Source organism: Amblyomma maculatum, chromosome 1, assembly GCF_055883805.1.
Source record: "Amblyomma maculatum isolate TAMU_Amacu chromosome 1, ASM5588380v1, whole genome shotgun sequence".
NCBI classification, from domain to species: domain Eukaryota; kingdom Metazoa; phylum Arthropoda; class Arachnida; order Ixodida; family Ixodidae; genus Amblyomma; species Amblyomma maculatum.
The window spans coordinates 110,180,322-110,200,647 of NC_139344.1; the positions used below are offsets into that span (position 1 = coordinate 110,180,322).

General features: G+C 46.3%; 1 protein-coding gene and 1 pseudogene across 1 annotated transcript in view; both read right to left on the bottom strand.

Moving 5' to 3' along the window:
* The window catches only part of LOC146203486 (cytochrome P450 4c3-like), a 39,457-nt gene that overhangs the window by 9,248 nt on the left and 9,883 nt on the right, over positions 1-20,326 (bottom strand). The window contains exons 4-7 of the mRNA XM_084585708.1: positions 11,664-11,857; positions 8,892-8,961; positions 7,175-7,301; positions 5,940-6,137 (exon numbers count right to left, since the gene is read on the bottom strand). Of these exons, the coding sequence (XP_084441834.1) occupies positions 5,940-6,137; positions 7,175-7,301; positions 8,892-8,961; positions 11,664-11,857 (589 nt within the window). The remainder of the gene's footprint in view (positions 1-5,939; positions 6,138-7,174; positions 7,302-8,891; positions 8,962-11,663; positions 11,858-20,326) is intronic.
* LOC146203487 (uncharacterized) lies at positions 743-3,649 on the bottom strand (annotated as a pseudogene).

Here is a 20,326-nt window from a genome sequence, read left to right on the forward strand (position 1 = left end):
CGAGCGCAATAGCATTCACCAGACCATTCAGCAGAGCGACAGCCCTTGAACTGTACTTCGTGTAAGTGTGCCATCATAAAATCATGTGGTGTTCACCTCTCGCTCCCACCTTTAACGCGATGGCGTTGAAGGCACCGTTCACCAGAAACTCCGGCGTCGGAGTTGTGAGCGACAAATTACGCGCGTGGCTCTGGCAGGTGCTTGTTGGTAGCTAGCATGGCGGGACAGAGGTTGTTCGTGGGGTGGCAGACCTCACTTGACCAGATCACGTAACTAATTGGGCAGGAGCTGCAAACTCGGGTCTCTCTTCATCCAAATAGGAGGGTCCTTCCAGAGTGCTTGTATTCTAAGTCAGACACGTCACCGTTGAGCAACGTAGTCACATTCGTAGGGCTCGGTAGTGGGGCTTTATACCTATGTCAGCAGGCCTTTGACATATACAACTGAATGATAAAGAGTATTTGTGATATGTATGTATGTATGTATGTATGTATGTATGTATGTATGTATGTATGTATGTATGTATGTATGTATGTATGTATGTATGTATGTATGTATGTATGTATGTATGTATGTATGTATGTATGTATGTATGTATGTATGTATGTATGTATGTATGTATGTATGTATGTATGTATGTATGTATGTATGTGTGTATAACTTCTTAGGGAGCCGGCAAACGACGGGTTAAAGCGTCGTGACGCTGGCCAAGCGTCTACCCGGGGTTAAGCCCTACTCTGCCCTACCTTATTTGGCCCGTTTGTGGTGGGTTGCGAGGCTTGTGCTTTTCGAGCGCACCCCGGGCCTGCTGGACGGCCCATAGTTGCATGTTCTTGTCTGTACTCTGCACAGCACTTTGAAGGTCCGGTGGGTATGTCCTGGATGCAGCTTCGGTCGGAAACCTGGCACACTCCCACATGATGTGCCATTGGTCCGCCGGACCCACTTGACATACACTGCACATATCACTCGTGTAGATGCCTGGGTGGAGGACGTGTAGCACTGCCGGGCTAGGAGTGACCCGGTTTACATTTGCCTTAGAATGACCGCCTCCTCCCGACTAAGTGCCGGGTGAGGCGGCGGCATTGTCCGTCGAGCTAGGCGGTAAAATTTTGTCATTTCCTCGTAACTGGTCATGCGGTCTTTTGTTTCGAACCACCATTCGGGACGGTCCCTCTCGGGAGCGCGGAAGGTAAGCGCTCGCGCCGCCGAATGAGCCGTCTCGTTATGATTCGGTGAGGATGCACAATCTCCCGCGTGCACTGGGAACTACTTGATCCGGATAGTGTTGCCGCGGTCTTGAAGCTGGAGCTTACTGATGATGGCGGCCGCCGGCGCGCACACTCGCCCCTTGGCAAAGTTGCGCACAGCGTTCCTCGAGTCGCTGAGCACGGTGCGACACTCGGCCTCCGAGATCACCAGCAACCTCCTCGGCGTTTGTGGCGTCCGTGCACCGCACGCTCGCTGCCGTTGTTTTGATGCCGGTAGCCGCCTCAACGGCCACTGCCCCGAATCCTACTCGCTTGTATTCCGCAGCGTCCACGAACCGGGCGTGCGGGTCCTGGGCGGTTGTTCGACGAGGGCTTTGGCCCGCGCCTGCCGCCGTTCTTGGTTGTACTCGGGGTGCATGTTTTTCGGGATGGGGTCCACGTGGATGTGGACCCACGCCTCAACGCTGATCTCGCACGACTGCCGACTGGGAGCTCGGGGATTGTAACCCAGGGACTTCAGTATACTGCGGCCTGTCTTGGTGGTAGAGAGGCGCTCCATTTGCGCAGTGAGCTGCGCCTCGGCTATTTCTTCTAAAGTGTTATGGACGCCGAGCTGCAGGAGCTGAGCCGTACTCGTGGTCCTCATTAATCCCAGCGCCGTCTTGTAAACCCGTCTGAACAGCGTGTTTATCTTTGTCCGGTCAGTGGCCTGCCAGTTGAGTTAGGCCGCAACGTAGGCGATGTGACTGATCGCGAACGACTGGATGAGGCGCAGAAAACTGCCTTCACGCATGCCTGCTCGTCGTGTCGAGACTCGGTGTATGAGCCGGATAGCGTCTATTGCCTTGGTGGTAATCTTGTTAATGGTCTCGTCGTTGCGGCCGTTCTTGTTTAGTAGCAGGCCCAAGACCCTGATCTTGGGAACTTCGGGGATGCGCTGCCCCGATATAGCCACGATCTTTATGTGATCGCACTCCCGACGGGGAGCGCGTTTCCGTCCCCGTTGTAATGGTGTGAGGACGAACAGCTCGGATTTGGCGGGCGAGCACACTAGGCCTGTGCCGTTAAGGTGTTGCTCGATGGCAGTAACAGCCTCTTGGAGACGCTGCTCAATGCTGGTGTCGGTGCCGCCTGCCGCCCACAGGGTAATGTCGTCGGCGTAGATCGTATGCCGGACGCCGGTCCCTTCTACTGCCCTCGCTACCCCGATTATGACAAGGTTGAAGAGCAACGGCGAGATGACTGAACTTTGCGGGGTACCCGTGTTTCCGAGCTTGTGTTCGAGGAACCTAAGGTCTTCAGCATGCAGTTCCACCGTGCGGTTGGTCAAGAAGTCTTGGATGTAATTGTAGCTCGCTACCCCCATGTTGAGTCTCGATACTTGTGCTAATATGGCTGAGTGTTTGACTTTGTCGAATGCGCTTTGTCTTGTTGTCGATTATTTCTTGTTTGAGTTGTAGCATGGCGTCTTGTGTGCTGAGTCTGCGCCTGAAGCCGATCATCGTATCCGGATATAAGTCTTCCTTTTCCAGGTACTCCTGCCACCGGTTGGCAAGCACGTGCTCTAGCACCTTGCCCACGCAGGACGTGAGCGAGATGGGACGCAAGTTGTCGACGTCCGATGGCTTGCCCGGTTTCGTGATTAGGATTGTTCTTGCCGTTTTCCACTGTCGGGGGAGCTTGCCCGAACGCCAGCATTCGTTGTAGTAGCGGGTTAAGGCCTTGATCGATGCATAGTCGAGGTTGCGCAGCATCTTGTTGGTAATAAGATCGGGGCCGGCTGCTGAGCGGGTGTTGAGCTCGTGCAGCGCTACCCGTACCTCTGACATGGTAATGTCTCGGTCGAGCCATGCGTTCGGCAGCCACCCGTATGGCGGGTGGGTTTCCGTTGGCGTGTGTGGCAGATACTTGGCTTCCAGGGTCTTGATAACGACGTCTTTTCCTTGTTGTTGTGTGGCGGTGTGTATGAGGCAGGCCAGGCGAGCGCTGATGTGACGGTCCTAGTTTCGTTTAGGGGGTGCCGAAATAGATTCCATGTGCAACCACGATGTAGTTGCCCGTCAGCTCGGTTGCAGACTTCGTTCCACTGTTGACGGCACAGGATCTTGCAGGGATGTTGAATGTTTAAAAGCCCAAATAAGGGATTAATAATTAGGCGAGTGGTAAAGTACGTGTACGCGAACCCGAAAGAGTGACGGCAAACAGAAACCATTGATGCCACCACGTCACACCCTTAAAGGCAGTGCTTAAGTGTCCCCCAACGTGATAGCGTTACGACCCTGCCTTCCAGAAAATCCGGTGTCGGTGTTGTCGGCGTCGGCATTGTGGGGGAAAATAATGTAAATCTGTCTGGCAAGCGGTTTTTGTGTAACTGGCAGCTGGCATAGCTGTGCATTTAATGGCCTACTAGTGGTGTACTTCAAGAGATCACATGCCATGTCCGAACTGGAAGGCTCTGCCAACTCGGGCTTTGTCTTAGAGATGAGAGGATAAGTTCAGATTTCAGGCTTCCAAAACCATTTGTTCCTGAGTTAGATACGCAGACTCTAGTCCAACCAGGCACGTTCGTGTGGCTTTCATACAACGGGGATTCGTAATTAAGTCAAGTGACTTTTCTCATTTTGGAGTACGCAAGACTGTGCGCCAGTGACCATACGATTTATGTTCGGGAGTTTCTGCTGTGCTAATAATTTTGTGCAATTTTCCAATCTTGCTATTCATTTAATAGAAACTTCAAACTGTTCGAGCAGTGAAATGGGAGTATAATAATGAAATTATTTTGTGTTTACAAGCTTTAAATTTTGTATGGTTCGAATTTTGGGTGTTTTCATTTGGGGGCCATGCACTATTAAAAGACAACACGGAAAACGGATGCATCTACATCACGTTCTGCATGAGCGTGCGTGACATCTCTCATTAAAATTGCCACCTTTAATCGGATACTGTCCAGGCCACCTTATTCATTTATTTGCAGTAAAAATGACTTGTAGAATCTATCAAGGTCTTTCTTGCCAACTCACAACTACCTTAACGACCATGATAAGCAAGTTGGTGTGTTTTCTTTCCTATTCCTGCACTGTTTTAATTAAGAAATCAACATTGATCAATTTAATATGCACCAAATTTCCAACACAACTGCCAACTTCTTTCAAGCTATAGGTATATTTTGTAAAGAATACACAGCAACTCCTCATTGTGCGTGCATTACAATTGTCTCTTGAATGAATGATTGGTACGAATTGTGATAATGATATCTCCGGCTTACCAGTCACAGCATTACAATATTCATGCAATATCCTGATTACATTCACGCTTTTACTGATGGCTGCAGTTTTAGTGTCTATCTCCAATGCCATTCATGATTCCATATATTAATAATCGCTAACTATCTCATTTCAAGTACGCAACCGCATCAGCGAATGTTAAGACTGAGACTATGGATTTAGTCCCGCAGTTATTCTCATTTGCACGAGATCTGCATCTGTGGGCAATATTTAGCAATTACCTGGCCTCACTGAAATTCCCCGACAGCACTAGTTCTATACGTCGGAGAGCAAACCTGGTGTACGAAGTATTTAAAGAATTTTCTTAGGATGCCAAATAGGTAGCACACTCCAGCGTTCCCATTGATTTTGGGAGATTGCGTTATTCCTGAAAACACTGAGGCGGACGCAGCGGCTAGGCAAGGAGACACCAATACTTTCTCTTCTGGTCTATCATTCTTGAGCTATGAATCGCGCCGTAAGTCCGTGAGTATTGCAATAATCTTGAATATTTTTGAGCTAAAATATCAAAGTTATATGCTTATCCCTTCATTTTCCTTTCATATGTAACTTTATTTTATATATATTTTAAACTACGCAAAGAAGGAGGAAAACCGGAGCCTTAGGTAGGTCAGGGAATCATCACACGGGAAATTCTGCTCAGCGCACGAACTAGTAACATTTCTTTGATTACCTGCCGCACCGCCAAATATCTCTTACGTAGGGTAAATTAGTGTACATATTTTTGGCGCAATTCAGGCTCCAATGTGCAGAGAAAATTCTATACCGGTTGTTAGCTCGCATATTACAAGGCATGGGCCGTGGAGAAAGCAGGACTATAAATAAGATGGTAGCCGCCGAAGTCTACCCTCTGCAAGATCTCGGTGTCTTCGTCATTCTGGCGACAAACTTGTTATCCCCGACCTTGATGAAGCTTCGGATGAAATTTCGGCTTCTGATGAGAGTGGTGCTCAAGGCGCTTTTCACGCAAATGCAAAAAATATATTGAAAGTTATAATATACTTGTATAATTAAAACAAATACATTCTGTTGTCTTCACCCTGGACTCGACCGTGCGTGGGAAGTATGAATTATTTCATGACCGCTTATCCCCAAGGGTTGACTGTTAATGTATAACGTCCATTCACATGTTCAAGAGTTTGTAGCATTTTTTAGTATGACCTCACTAATTCTCCACCTTATTATATTTCGCAAAATGCAAATTCGCGCGACGATTCTGCCGTTGTTTGTTTTGCGTTTTTGTTCATAATGCGTCGTGTTACTACTGGCTTAGTAGGCGAAATGTATTTCGGTGCAGTTTTTCTTCCTATCAGTTCAACGGCACTTTAAATTGCATTAACGTGTACACGATTCGAGTGCACAGCTAGCATGCTCAAAAATTTTGACAGTGCAGCGGGAAGAATAGCTCAGTGTACTGGCAAAACCCCAGCTATTCTAGGCTTACCTCGAACGTGAATGTGTCCACTTCCTCTCGTATGTCCTCCTCAGTGAAAGACGGGTCTTTGAAGTGCTGCGAGAGCAGGAGATCAAGGAAAGCCCGCCGGCATCCACTGAGGTTCAGGTACTCGTCTGCATCCGCGCCACCACTCTGATCAGAAGCAGCTTGGTGTTCCAAGAGCATCTTCTTTCGGTCCTTGATCACCTGTGCAAGAAAATGTACTTTTGATCCATAACGAAACGAACGAAAAACACCAATATATTTTTATTTTTATTTTATAAAAGCTATCTTCAAATTATTATTTTTTGATTTACCCTATAGAGAACAGAGAATGACTCTGCCAGCCTTATTGCTTTCAGACGGCCCTGAGCCTCGTATTGCGATTTTACTGCTCTGATTGTTGGAAGCTAATTATAAAACTTTTGCTTGCATTTATTGCATTCGCGAATTGTCTAGCGCGGTAATTGACCTTTTCTTAATTTTTATCGTTCTACAATATGCTCAAGGCATGCCATTTTCTTTATCATTCTGTTTGTACAATGCGTCCTAGTTATTTCATAAACGACGTTGTCCAGCTGGAGAGCGTTGTTACCAATGTACGCTAGTTTCACGAACGCCGTTGGGTAGCCGGAGAGAGATTTTACTAATTTCAATTTTGGCACTTTCTGCAAGTATGTCTTTTAGATATGCTGGATATGTTTGCGGCGGCTCATCTATTTTATATTGATATACTAAAATTCGTTCCTTTCTCTAGTCCAGTAAACAGATGTATAGGCGGCTAAACCATGGGCGTGCCTTAATTTAGCTATAGTTTGTTCCTAGGAAAAATGTACTTTAACGTCTCGAAGCTGCATGTGAGTAATAAGGACGCCGTTCTGTGTGACTGCCGTGTGATTTGGAACCTTTAAGGGTTTCATCGAGTTCTAACCCCGCAAAGTGCACGGGTGAGAGCGAGGCCGCAGCCACTGAGCCGCTGAGCCTGGTCACCTACTAGCCAATGTATTGTGTCTAGTGTGTGTCTGTTCCTTATACGGCTACTTTATCGAGTAAAGATGCTCCAAATGAATTAAAATGGAACAAAGAGCACGAACGCAACAAAGCACCCCCATGTACGCCCGCATAACAGCGCAGTAGTGAAACTAAGCGAAGATTCCAGAAGGACGGGTTTATTCCGGTAAATTTTGGTTGACCTGAAGCTAATAAATACGATGGAGTCCTACGTTTGCAAACTGCTTACGTACCTTCCTTGTAAACGTGTGGACAGTATTCACGCCCTTAGTGAACTCGACTGAATCAGCGGTGAACCTGTACGTGAAATTCGGCCAAGTCCATGGCTTTGTTGCGCGAGAAAACCATAGTTCACCAAGCCTGAAAAAGAAAGTCAAAAGGAAAATAACAATCAACTCAAGCGATCTTTACACACCAATTATTCGAATAATGTACCGCATAATTACCGCACTTCTTTTGCATTTCTGCTTCTTTGCAGAGAGTGTTGCGGTTTTTTTACTCAGCGCCTAGCAGTGGAATGTTCAAAGGCGTCTTTTAACACTGCCATGACTATCTCGTGTTAATATCTAGCGTGCATAATGCCTCTTCTGTCCGGTCGCAATCCTGTTCATTACAGCATCGAAAACGCAAACGAAATAAGTTTGCAAGTAGCCCTGAGGCTGAGTCTAACAATAACTTACGAAGAGGGACTGCGAAACTCACCTCTGTAGGCGTTATTACAAATTATGCTTTGCTGCACTTTATTATAAAACTCTGCTATGCATTAGGCGGGCCAGTAAACAAAAACTAAATAGCTCATGCGGCAGCTTTCAGTGCTATTTTGACTGTTCGCTAAAAGCCTCATATACTCAGCAAAGAAACCAACAATTGAAGTTTTTATCTCGCGCTCGAACAAAAAAAAACAACACTTGAAACAGGTCTTTCTCCTTTGAAAAGAATTGGTGCCTTCAAGTCAAAACGTCTTCCAGAGCGTGCATTTCCGTCAAAATAGTAGAGTATTAGTGCCACGCAGAGCCTCGCTTCACTGAGTGCAGTCATTTCGCGTGAACTTCACTGCGGAACACCGATCAAGATCAAAAAGCTGCGGGCAGGCCGCAAGCCGGAGAGAGAAACGAATTATTTTTTGTTTCTTTTTTCACTTCTAGTGCACCTGCAGTTACCACTGAACAGTGATGGACCCTGATATTACAGCAAAGGAAACAAGCTGTTCGCCTTGACGGAACACCGAAAGAGCTAAATATCGCAGTAGTATATAGAGCACTCATTTCGTGTGTTCTAGCTTCCCGGCTAAGGTGAAATTCCATGTTAAGAAGTGTCGAAGTTAGGGTCATTGTTTCCTTTTTTTTTAAATTTTGGCAGTGGTTGTTTTCTCCGACCATATAACAGACATACATGATGCCGAAAGGTCTGTATTTCCAGTTTTTGTTTTATTTTTTGTTTCTGACAAGCGTTTCACGATTTTTGTCGAGTGGCTGTTCGATAATTAAGATTCTTACAGGTTGTTCACGCAGCTTTGTCTTTCAAAATAAAACACTGTTTGCGGCAAGAGCGACTTGCACTGTAAAGTTTTTTGTTCAAAGTGTTCTTTTGTTTACGATGCTTTTCAATTTCGCCACTCCAAAAGATGTACAGACGTTTTCCCTAAATTCTAATATCATGTGAAAGTAGTGCGGGAGAGATTTTGCTCTTCAGTCACCTGGATTTGCGTGCTTTGCTGAAAAGGGAAACACATTCGCGGCCACTCGAATTTCTGCTTTTATTGACTGGCTGCGAGACTGCAGAATTATGCTGCAGAACGAGCCTCGGCAACGCTTTCCTCTTCAGCCGCTACACAAGCAAGACATGATTTCACTCGGGTGGTAGTCGCCGAATCAGTGATTTTCCACTGGGCTAAAAGAAAGCCCTGCTGACGCCCCGGTAAGGATCAAAGGCTGTGATGGGTGCACTTACCTGAGTACCGCACGGACGTACTTCGAGTCGGAGCACCGCTGTGCGTTGACGCATGTCCCCATTGCTGTTTCTACGTAGAGAAAAGTAGGGCGGTTGGCGGATCTCATTTTTTTAACTTCCATGCCATCGTTCTCGTGTACACTATAAAATTCTTGAGCATGCTGTGTGAAGCATATGAACAGGTTTTTACGAAAACACTGTTTTTTTTTTCTTTTTTTTTTTTTTATGCGGCAGCCACTTTGGATGCAATCTCTGGAACCATGCTCATCGTCAAAGTTTGTGCTTTGGTGGTTTGTTACTGGTGGTGGTTCTAAATTTTGGAACACTTCACCAAGGTGAAGTAAGTTTGCAATAAAGGGTATTTCCTGACTAGAGCTGCAGAAAGCATCAACGTCCCGAGTCGTCTGCAAGTCTCTTAGACTCGTCGAGGGAGAATCAAAATGATTTTTCTGGGCAGCAATTATCCTCAGAAGAAAAAAAAAACAATTTTTTTGGCAGGATTAAAGAGCAATTTTTGATTTAACGCACTAAATACGCAGCATAGAGCACAACATATACTAATGCCTAAATTACCGATGACAAGCGCGACGTGGAATAGAAAATACGAGTTGAAACTCATGAGGGAAAGTTCAGTCCAAACTTCTGTCATGCGCTTTCCAAAGCAGAGCGTCAGCCGACCGGTTGCTCCACCGAATAAACGTCTCCCACGGCACCTAATTATATTTTATCTGTTCTAGGAGATACCTTTTATTTCTCTAGGTGACGCTGCTTATTTCCTGCGCGGTGCGGTTTACAGCTTGGATACAAGGAGTGATTACTGCTTGCTATCCACCAGTGGGTCAAGCAGCGGACGCCATTTAAATCCTCACTAACAGCGCTCAAGTCTGATTGTGTAGATCATTCTTCCTTAGGAATGTGAAGAAATGACATTTGGAGAATGGTTTGAACTTCGCCATAAGAGAACTTCGCCTTTCATAGACACGGACTTTCCATTCCACGAATTTTAGGTGTTAGGGAATTGGCATAGTTTGGCAAAGTTAAACTTCTTCAGATAGTTTGGGTTTTCGGGAAAGGAAGGGGCACTATCTATCTCACTTCTGCATGGACACCTACACTTACACACGCCGTTGGTTGGAATCCCTATTACAAACTAGTCTCCAGCTTTACTAGCAGGTGGAGGCTAAATGTAAAGAGAAATGGTTTATGAGATCTCCCTGAACACTTCACAAAAAACAGCTGCGTAATTTTTATACAAAATCACTTGCGTATTTCTTCCAACTCGTTTTTTCATGATTAAGATTTAACTTTAGATTAATTTTGCAACAAAACTCTACTGAAATATCATGTCCCCAGATGATACACATTCTCTCCGGAAATAAAAAGAAGATTTGGCCCCTTTAATCTGCGTGAACTTCGGACAGAGGCCAACTGTCTTCAAGGCGCACCGGATGACCCGATCTATATTTGACCTCCAAATCTAACGTTTTTGTTTTCTTTTTTAGAGTAAGTCAGTGTGGCATTTATTAACAATTATCCTTTCTTTCCAAGGGATTCCAAGGGAAGGAAAGCGCAGCAGGGAGTGGCAGAGAATTAGGTGGGTGGATGAGGTTAAGAAGTCCGCTGGGGTCAAGTGGATGCAGCTAGCACAGGACCGGGTTAATTGGAGGAATACGAGAGAGGCCTTCGCCCTGCAGTGGGTACAGTCCGGCTGATGATGATGATGATGGTGGTGGTGATGATGATGATCATGATGATGATCATTTCTCTCTCCAAGCCATTCTGATGTAGCGCCCTGTCGGCGTTTAGGCAAAATCAAAAACACATTTTTTTTTTTCGACGAAGGATAATAGGTAGCCTCTGAATGAGATGCTTTATTTTTAATTATCTTATTCTAGTGCGTATTCACTTTTTAATTTTTGGTTATCTTTTTTTTAAATTTTTTGGCTTCTGGCCCGCAAAGGAAAATATTTTCGTAATGCGGCCCTCATAGCAATATGAGTTTCAGGCACCTGTTCTAGATTCTTGTATTTGCATTTGGCGCCTTGTCTCAAAGTGTCTTTGTACGTCTTCAATATACCGCAGCCGAAACCGGCACTAATTCTGCTCTTTGACGACCGCACATAATGCTTGTTGCTATCGCCACCTTTGAGTTGTTTAGTTCTTTGCTGAGGGAAGTCAGCCCAACAAAGTTTAATTTGGTGCCATGTTAGTCTGCGCGTTTGTTTTGTGCGGCATTGTTACCGCGTGACCGTAAATAGACGCCCCCCCCCCCCCCTTTTTTTTTTTAGCTTCTCTCTTAAGTGTCAATAATTGAAAGTTGTTACCATCTGGCTTATCAGCAAAACAAATGTTCTGTGTTGTGAAAACCGCAGGGTTTGTTCCGACACTTCAGTAATTCATATGTGAAATAAATTCTTACTTTTAATTAACTGTTAATGTACAAACGCTATGAACACAGACTATTTCACAAAAAGAAATTCCAAATTACCCTTGAAACCGCCGCGGTAATAACGTACTCAGGGAACTTGACGCTGAATCACGCGTCGCTCCGCAGCGTATTCAGTCCTCTAAGGATCCTCCAGGCTGATCACTTTTGAATTTATAAATAGTTTGAACACAGAAATTAGATGTTTACGATCGTTTGTAGCCCCTTAGTGCCATATTTTTATTATACCCCTTGTGATCCTCACTACGCGGCAGTGTGAGGACCACCAGGCAATGCGGTACTATACCCGCCTTTAGTGAAAGATATTAGGGCGCCGATGGGCTCACCACATATGACATCTAGTGTACAGCGAGCGACAGACGGTACAATGTCCACGCCGTCACGCTTTCCCACGTGCTCCTTGAGCAGGTCCTTGAACACCACTGAATGCTCGTTCATGACAGGCAGGAAGTCCTCCAGGATGCGGAAGTGGAACGCTGGAGTCAGCAAGCGCCTGCGCGTCTTCCACTTTAGACCAGTACTGCATCAAGATGAAAATTATTCCTTGTGAAATAGTTGAACTACTAGCGTCGTACGTGAGTAGCGCCGACTTATAAGCCACACACTTTAAGTGATCATTTTGGAACAGTATGAATTGTTTAATGGTCGCTGAGAAGTGAACAAAATGTGTCCTTCCTCAATAAAAACGGTTTGGAATGCTACGAAGCTCGCGGAAACGGCGATGAACTATAGTACTTTTTCTTGAATTGATTTGATTTGTTTCAGTTCATTATATGGAGGATATTAGAAGTATATAAAAAAAGTTTTCCACCTCCATAATGCCAGCATTAGACGGTTCCTAAGGTTATCAAGGTTAGGAAAATAATAAGAGCCAAGATTTACATGCAGATGGGCGAACCTCGGTGTATGTAAGAAATTGTAACCTGGCAGAATATGATCACACGAGTTCGCTTATGATTGCAAAGAATACGAATTGACCCACTGGAAGTATTTCTTTCATGCGTTTTATGAGGGCGTACATAAGCATTCTGTCGCAATCACAGTGCAACGTTAGAGCAAACTTATTGTACGGGAACGGACACAAGTAGCACTGAGAAAGCCTTGGCCAAGCTTCCTTCAGTGCTGTCCAGTCTCAACTATGATGTAGTGCAATGCGAACGAGTCAATGGAACCTTCCGCGACCTACGATTTTCAAAATGTAGTCAGAGCTTATTATTTCATGTCACAGACTGAATAGTTCGTGCGCCTTCATCCTTTCTTAATGAACGAACGATTCTGTAATCGTCATAAATATCGTACCTAAGGTGTTCATGATATAAATACACATTAAGGAATACTCCCCCTTCATGGATCACTGCCTTGTCGTGGCGGAGGGGCTTGCGAAACTCGATGAAGTCGTGAGCTCTGCTGTGTAGGGCCACCCAAGATAGACAGGTCACGGCAGAGAGTTCTGACAAAATGTTATTCACTGGAGAAGGTAATGGCAACCCACTCCAGTATTTCCTGCCAAGAAAACCCTATGGCCAGTCACAATACCATTAATGATATGGCGCAGGAAGATGAGCCCCCCAGGTTGGAAGGCATCCCACATGTTACTGGGGATGAACAAAGGGCGATTCCTAGTATCTCCAGGACGAATGAAGCGGCTTGGCTAAAGCCAAAAGGACGCTTAGTTGTGGATGTGTCGGGAAGCGACCGGAAAGTCCGATGTTGCAAGGAGATGTATCACATAGCAACATGGAATGTAAGATCTATGACGCAAGGTAAACTGGATATCGTCAAGCGAGAAATGGACAGATTGAACATTGATATCTTGGGTATCAGCGAGCTCAAGTGGACCGGAATGGGAGAATTTAACTCCGGCGACCATTATGTCTTTTATTGTGGGCACGAATCCAAGAGAAGGAATGGGGTCGCTCTCATAGTAAACAGAAGAATGGGCAAAGCAGTGCTAGGGTACAACCCCAAAAACGACCGAATGATTTCACTTCGGATCCAAGGTCACCCTTTCAACATAACAGTTATTCAAGTCTATGCACCGACCACTACTGATGAAGAAGCTGACGTTGAGAGATTTTATGCGGACCTACAATGCCTTTTAGACCGCACCCCATCATCAGACGTCGTTTTTCTCATAGGAGACTGGAATGCTAAGGTAGGGAGTGAAGAAATATCCGGAGTTACAGGCAAGTTCGCTCTTGGTGAGCCAAATGAAGCTGGACAGAGGCTAGTAGAGTTTTGTCAAGAAAAGAACCTGACCATAGCGAATACTCATTTTCAACAGCACAAGAGGCGCCTGTACACATGGACTTCACCGGACGGTCTGTACAGGAATCAGATCGATTATATTATTTGCCGGCATAGATGGAGAAGCGCTATACAAGCAGTAAAAACAAGGCCTGGGGCCGATTGTGGCACCGATCATCAGCTTCTTGTTGCCAAGATTAAGCTTCGATTGAGGAAAACGCAGAAAACCAGAAGGCCTTTCAGGTATAATCTGGATCAAATTCCATTAGAATATGCTGTGGAAGTGAGGAATCGATTTCAAGAATTAGATCTAGAAGACAAAGAGCCCGAAGAGATGTGGACTGATGTTCGTGATATAATACAAGAAGTTGCTACTAAGGTAGTTCCAAAACAAAAGAAATGCAAGAAAGCAAACTGGTTATCTGAAGAGGCTTTGCAAATAGCTGAGGAAAGGAGGATGGCAAAAGTTATGGGGGAAAGAGAAAGATACAGGGTTCTCAATGCGGAGTTTCAGAAAATAGCAAGGAGAGATAAGAATGCCTTCCTGAACATACAGTGCCAAGCAGTTGAGGACAACAGCCAATTAAGGAACACAAGAGCTCTGTATAAGACAATCAAAGATATCAAAGGAAGCTTCTGTGCTAAGCTGGGCGTGATAAAGGACAAACAAGGCAAGGACCTCACTGAAGCCGCAGAGATAAAGAAGAGGTGGCAGGAATGCACAGAAGAACTGCACAAGAAGGACCCGAATGTGCAAACCCAACATAAGACGGTTTTGATCACTGATCTCGAGCCGGGCATCCTGAAGAGTGAAGTTGAATGGGCCTTAGCCAGCCTTGCTAAGAACAAAACTAGCGGAATTGATGGCATTCCAGCTGAGTTGCTTCAAAACCTCAGCCAGGACGCTGTTAACATTCTGCTTACGTTATGTCAGAAGATTTGGACAACCCTGCAGTGGCCACAGGATTGGAGGAGGTCAGTTTACATCCCCATTCCAAAGAAAGGTAGTGCCAAAGATTGTTCCAACTACCGCATGATCGCGCTTATTTCGCATGCTAGCAAGGTGATGTTGAAAATCCTCCAAGGTAGGCTGCAGCAGTATGTGGATCGGGAGCTTCCGGACGTGCAAGCTGGGTTTCGCAAGGGCAGAGGAACTGGAGACCAAGTTGCCAACCTTCGCTGGATCATGGAAAAAGCAAGAGAGTTCCAGAAACCCATCTACTTCTGCTTTATTGATTATGCGAAAGCGTTTGACTGCGTAGATCACAGCAGATTGTGGCAAGCTCTCCAAGAGATGGGAGTTCCAATTCACCTCATCTGCCTCCTCAGGAACCTGTATGAAGGGCAAGAGGCCACAGTCAGAACTGGGCATGGTCTTACTGATTGGTTTCCGATTGAGAAAGGAGTGAGGCAAGGCTGCATACTGTCGCCCTGCCTATTTAACCTATATGCAGAGTGCGTAATGAGGAAGGCCGGTCTGGACGAGTCTTCAGCTGGAGTGAAGATTGCTGGAAAACGTATCAACAACCTTAGATATGCGGATGATACCACTTTCATGGCAGAAAGTGAAGCGGAACTCAAGAGACTTCTGATGCGCGTACAAGCAGAGAGTGAGAAGTTTGGGCTTAAACTGAACATTAAAAAGACAAAGATCATGGCGTCTTGCCCTATCAAGTCCTGGAGCATCAAGGGACAAGAAGTGGAAGCTGTGACAGATTTTCTCTTCTTGGGCTCCAAGATTGCCTCGGAAGGAGACTGCAGCCATGAAATTAGGAGACGCCTGCTTCTGGGAAAGAGAGCAATGGTTAGCCTTGACCGCCTAGTAAAGAGCAGAGACATTAGTCTGCCAACCAAGATCCGTATAGCTCGTGCTATGGTCTTTCCAGTTGTGATGTATGGATGCGAGAGTTGGACTGTGAAAAAGGCTGACCGCCGAAGAATTGACGCGTTTGAATTGTGGTGCTGGTGAAGACTCTTGAGAGTTCCTTGGACTGCCAGAAGATCAAATCAGTCAATATTGTCGACTATAAACCCTGACTGCTCATTGGAGGGCCAAATTCTAAAGTTAAAGCTCAGCTACTTTGGTCATCTGATGAGAAGAGAGGAGTCGCTGGAGAAAGATTTGATGTTGGGAAAGGTTGAGGGTCGCCGGAGAAGGGGTAGGCAGCGAACGCGATGGTTAGATCGCATCCTCGAGGCACTGCAGATGAAGTTATGTGATGTTAGGAAGATAGTGAGAGACCGGAAAGCGTGGCGTGACAAGGTCCATAGGGTCACGAAGAGTCGGACACGACTGAACGACTGAACTGAACTCAGGAATACTCAGCGGCATGTAGTACTTTAGACTGAAGCCGCTTTATCGCACAATCCTTACTCGTAAGATTGCTGCACGATTTAAATACTTGGCCCAAGAAAGCGGTGTAGATCGCTGCTGTAGCCAGCATTTGCTCTCCCACAGTGACACAGAGATTGAAAACTTCGTGAAGTAATCGTCGTAAATATATCTTCTTTCAGGGCGCCATTTAAACATCTGGAAACGCTCTTAGATAACAATACCTCATGAATAAGAATCATTTAGTTGAGACTCCCACTACAGTGACAAGTCAGGTCTGGCGAGCACTATCCCAAAAGCAGCCTTGGACCATGGAATCTCGTTCCACTAAGCAAGACTGCGTGTTCAAGAAAGCCACAACACAGCCATGAAAAGATGCGAACAGAACATGCTTCCTCCCTTTTGCCGAATCTTGCATTTACACGAAAAGTGAGTCACACCCATCGGTATGCTGTGTAATAATGTTCAGTAAGCCTTTTAATGCGCTAGCATTACTGGTCGCGATGAGAGATTTCAGAGATCTGCACATGATCCTTATGCGCTAAAGGATAAAAAAAAAATCCAATAAAAAAGCTCCCTTGGGGAGGATTTGAACACCGGAATTTCACGTTGGAAGCTAGGGCGAAGGCGTAGTATGACTTGAAGAATAGAGGTGAGTGTGCTTAAATGCATCTGTATTTAAGTCACGTGACAACCGTGACGTCATCGTGCCTGTATATACTTGGCTGCAATAAACATACAGTGGCCTTTCGCTCAGCGCTTGCACACGGGCCTCGCAGCTTGTAGAGGCGTCTCCGCTCCGTTGGAACGCTGAAGCTGATAGCTGTCGGACGCCGCTTCAGCATGGTGTCAAAAGCTTAACGCTATGTCCTGTGATAGAAGCGAAACATAGAAAAATAAACGGAGCCAAAATTTTCATGGCACTGGGCCTTCGTCGGACAGAAAGACGAAAACTCTCACAGTCGCTACAGATGGACGCCAAGCTGTCTCTAGCATCCGACTTTTCAAAAGCACGCCTTAAAGAGACTGTTCAGCAGCAACAGCAAGACTTCCTTCGCAACTTCACGACAGGCCAAGCCTCGAGAGTACCTCATCCGAGCGAAAATGAGGCAGTTGGCTGCACAGCAACAGTCGACGCCGCAGGACGTCACAAAAAGCCTCAACGTGGGAACGCCACTTCTTCGGTGCGTCATGACGGATACTGCATCTACTGCGGTGGATTCCTGCTTCCCCGAACAGTTTGCCCAGCGAGGACAGTGAAGTGCAGTTATTGCCGCGTAAAGGCACACTTCGCTAAAGCATGCATCAAAAAGACTTAGAAAGGCAACCAACGCAAGGTTCACGTTTCTTCCGTACAAGCAGACACGGGACAAATATTTGTGGGAGAGAGTGGAGCGCCAAGTGCAAAAGCGCGGTATATACAAGTATGAATGAACTCTGTTCCAGTGTTTGCAAAAGTTGATACTGGGGCTGAAGTTAACGTGGTTCCGTCATCTTTTCCCGGTCTCCCTGTGAACTTAACGAGAGCCGACGAGGTTTTGACAGGCGCGAGTGGCCCATGCCTCAATGTTTTGGGCAAATTCGAGGCAGAAATTGCTCCGAAGGGGAAACGTTCTCGCCAAGCATGTTATGTGGTCAGTCCACTATGACATGTTCTCGGTTTGCCTGCTTTGGAGGCACTAGGAGCCGTCAAGTTTGCCGAATCAGTGACGCAGAAGGGGTCTACCGGTAGCGTTCCGGGCTCCGAGGTTTGCAGTAACCTGGGCGCTAATGCCAAGAAAGTATCGGATATGACTTCGCCCAGACGCGGTTCCGTATGCTAAACTGCACCACGCAGAGTTGCAATTGCGGTCAGAGAACGCGTCCGCCTTGAACTCGAAACAATGAAGCAAATGGGCGTTATTCGTAAGGTTAACGTACCTACAGAGTGGTGTGCCGGCATAGTACCAGTGGTAAAGCCGAGTGGGGATGTCAGGATCTGTGTACACCTTACACAACTGAATAAGTGCGTTCTGCGAAAGAAGTTCACCTTCTCCATGTGGATCAAGCTCTGGGGTTTATAGTCGGTACAAAGCTTTCTCTAAAATGGTCACAAATTCTGGTTTCTATCTACCTTCATTTTCTCCATTCGGGTGGTACTGTTTCACCAGGTTACATTTCGGAATTACTTCAGCAGATCAGTATTTCCAGAAAAGAATGTCCGAAATCCTGGCAGACATGCCTGGAGCCGTCAACGTAATGGACGATATTTTTTGGTCTTTGGAAACAACCAGCAACAACATGATTCTAGACTTGCTAACGTCTTGACCAGGTAGGCAGAATCGAATGTAACGTTAAACAAATGCAAGTGTGTCTTCGGTGTTAAAACGCTTACTTTTTTGGGTCATGTTCTAAGTGAGGAAGACGAACAACCCGATCAAGCTAAGGTAAATGCTGTGAAAGAAATAAAGCCACGGAGCAATGTAGCGGAAATATGCAGCGTTCTGGGCATGGAAAACAATTTGGGGCGCTTCTTGCCGCACCTGGCTCACGCTACCGCTCCTTCGCGCGAGCTTTTGTGTAAAAGTAAGGTTTGGATAAGGGGTGCAGCGCTGAACGCTGCGTTCGAAAGTGCGAAATCTCTTATCTCCGCCGCGAAATTCATGGCTTCGTACGACCCTCGCCTTCCCACGATCATTTCGGCAGACGTTTCGTCTTTCGACCTGGGCGCAGTCCTTTCGCTAACGAAACGTAACGGCGAGCGACGCCCGGTAGCATTTGCCTCGCGTTCCCTCACGAAAACTGAGTAGAGCTATGCTCAAATAGAAAAGGAGGCGTTAGCCCTGATTTGGGCTGGTGAAAGATTCGATGAATGCCTCAGAGGTCTGGAAGTACTCTTCGAAACTGACCATAAGCCACTTGTTTGCTTACTAGAAAAACATTACAAGGGTTCAACACTCGTGAACAAAATATTGAGCGAAAGCATTAGCTGCGGGTGACCGAGCGTTCTTCTTCTTCTCTTTTTCTTTTTACTCAGCCCACATATAAAGCCCCGCTTTAAACAAGCCGTATGAACGTGCCTTAGTGGCCTATAGGGGTAACGTGAATGCTAGGGTCCTAGCAGGCTGACTGTGACATAACCGTCCCATGTAAAACGAGAGACCCAAGTTGGCAACTCCTGCCAGCTCATCTCTCGCTTTTGTGTCACGTGAGGTGTGACGTCACGCGCTACGCCGCGGCTGCGACCGCGCTACGCTGACCGCTTGAGTTAGTAGCCCAGCTCTAACCCTAGTGTCACGTGGGGTGTCACGTCACAGCGTCACGTGGGTACGGCCGCCCCACGCTGAAGGCTTAAAACCTAGAGTATTATTGCTTTCGCAATAAAATGCCTGTTGATATGGTACCGCCATAAATTCAGCGGTTCAGATTGCGGTTCATGCGCTATCATTTTGAGGTTGTCTATGTTCTGGGAAAACGGTTAGTCACTGCGGACCCTCTTCTGCGAGCGACTATAACTGGAGGCAAGCGAATAGCCGGAGAATCGTGCATTGAGGGACTTGAAACCGGAGATAATTTTTTTTTAAAAGAGTGAGAAAGGCTCAAGAAACCGATGCAGTTTGCAAAGTCCTCCGTTTGTTTTGTCGACAAAGCTGGCCAGAAAACCGAGGCTTCCTTCCCATCTCGCTCCTTATTGTCAACAGCGTGCCTTATAGTTGAAGGCAACGGGTTGCTTTTAAAAGGAACCAGACTCGTAGCGTCTCAGTCCCTCAGAAAACAAGTGCTAGAAAAGTTGCACGACGGGCATCAAGCCATTTCTAGTAGCCGAGCATTGGTGAAAGAGTTAGTTGGGTGGCCAGGCCGTAGCGAGCAACTTGCGCGCTATGTGCTGCTCAGTATTGAGAGCCGTTGATGCCCACTAGTACTCATAATGTTGCATGGGAAAGAGTTGGTGTTGACTTGTGTGTTATCAACAATCGCCGCTATTTGATGCTGGTCGACTATCTATCTCGCTACCCTGAAATTGCGCTTTTCCCATCAACTACAGCTGTAACCGTAATAGAAAGGATGAATAGCATTTTTCTCGTCATGGCATTCCGGAGACGGTAGTGACAGATAATAGACCGCACTTTTCATGCTCTGAGCTTGAAAGTTTTGCTGTTGAATATAGTTTCAGTCACGTGATTGTAAGCCCAAGGCACCCGCAAGCTAATGGGGAAGTGAGAAGGATCGTGTAAACAATCAAGCGACTTGTACTTAGATGGAAAGAACCCTACCTCGCACTTCTCGCATGCAGGGCGACACCTGGGGTGCTGGGGTACAGTCCTACAAAAATCCTGATGGGTCGACGCCTTAAGCCATGCGTTCCGATGGCACCTCAGTGGCAGGGCCCAGCACAGAGAATAATGACTGATGCTACAGCTAAGGATCATT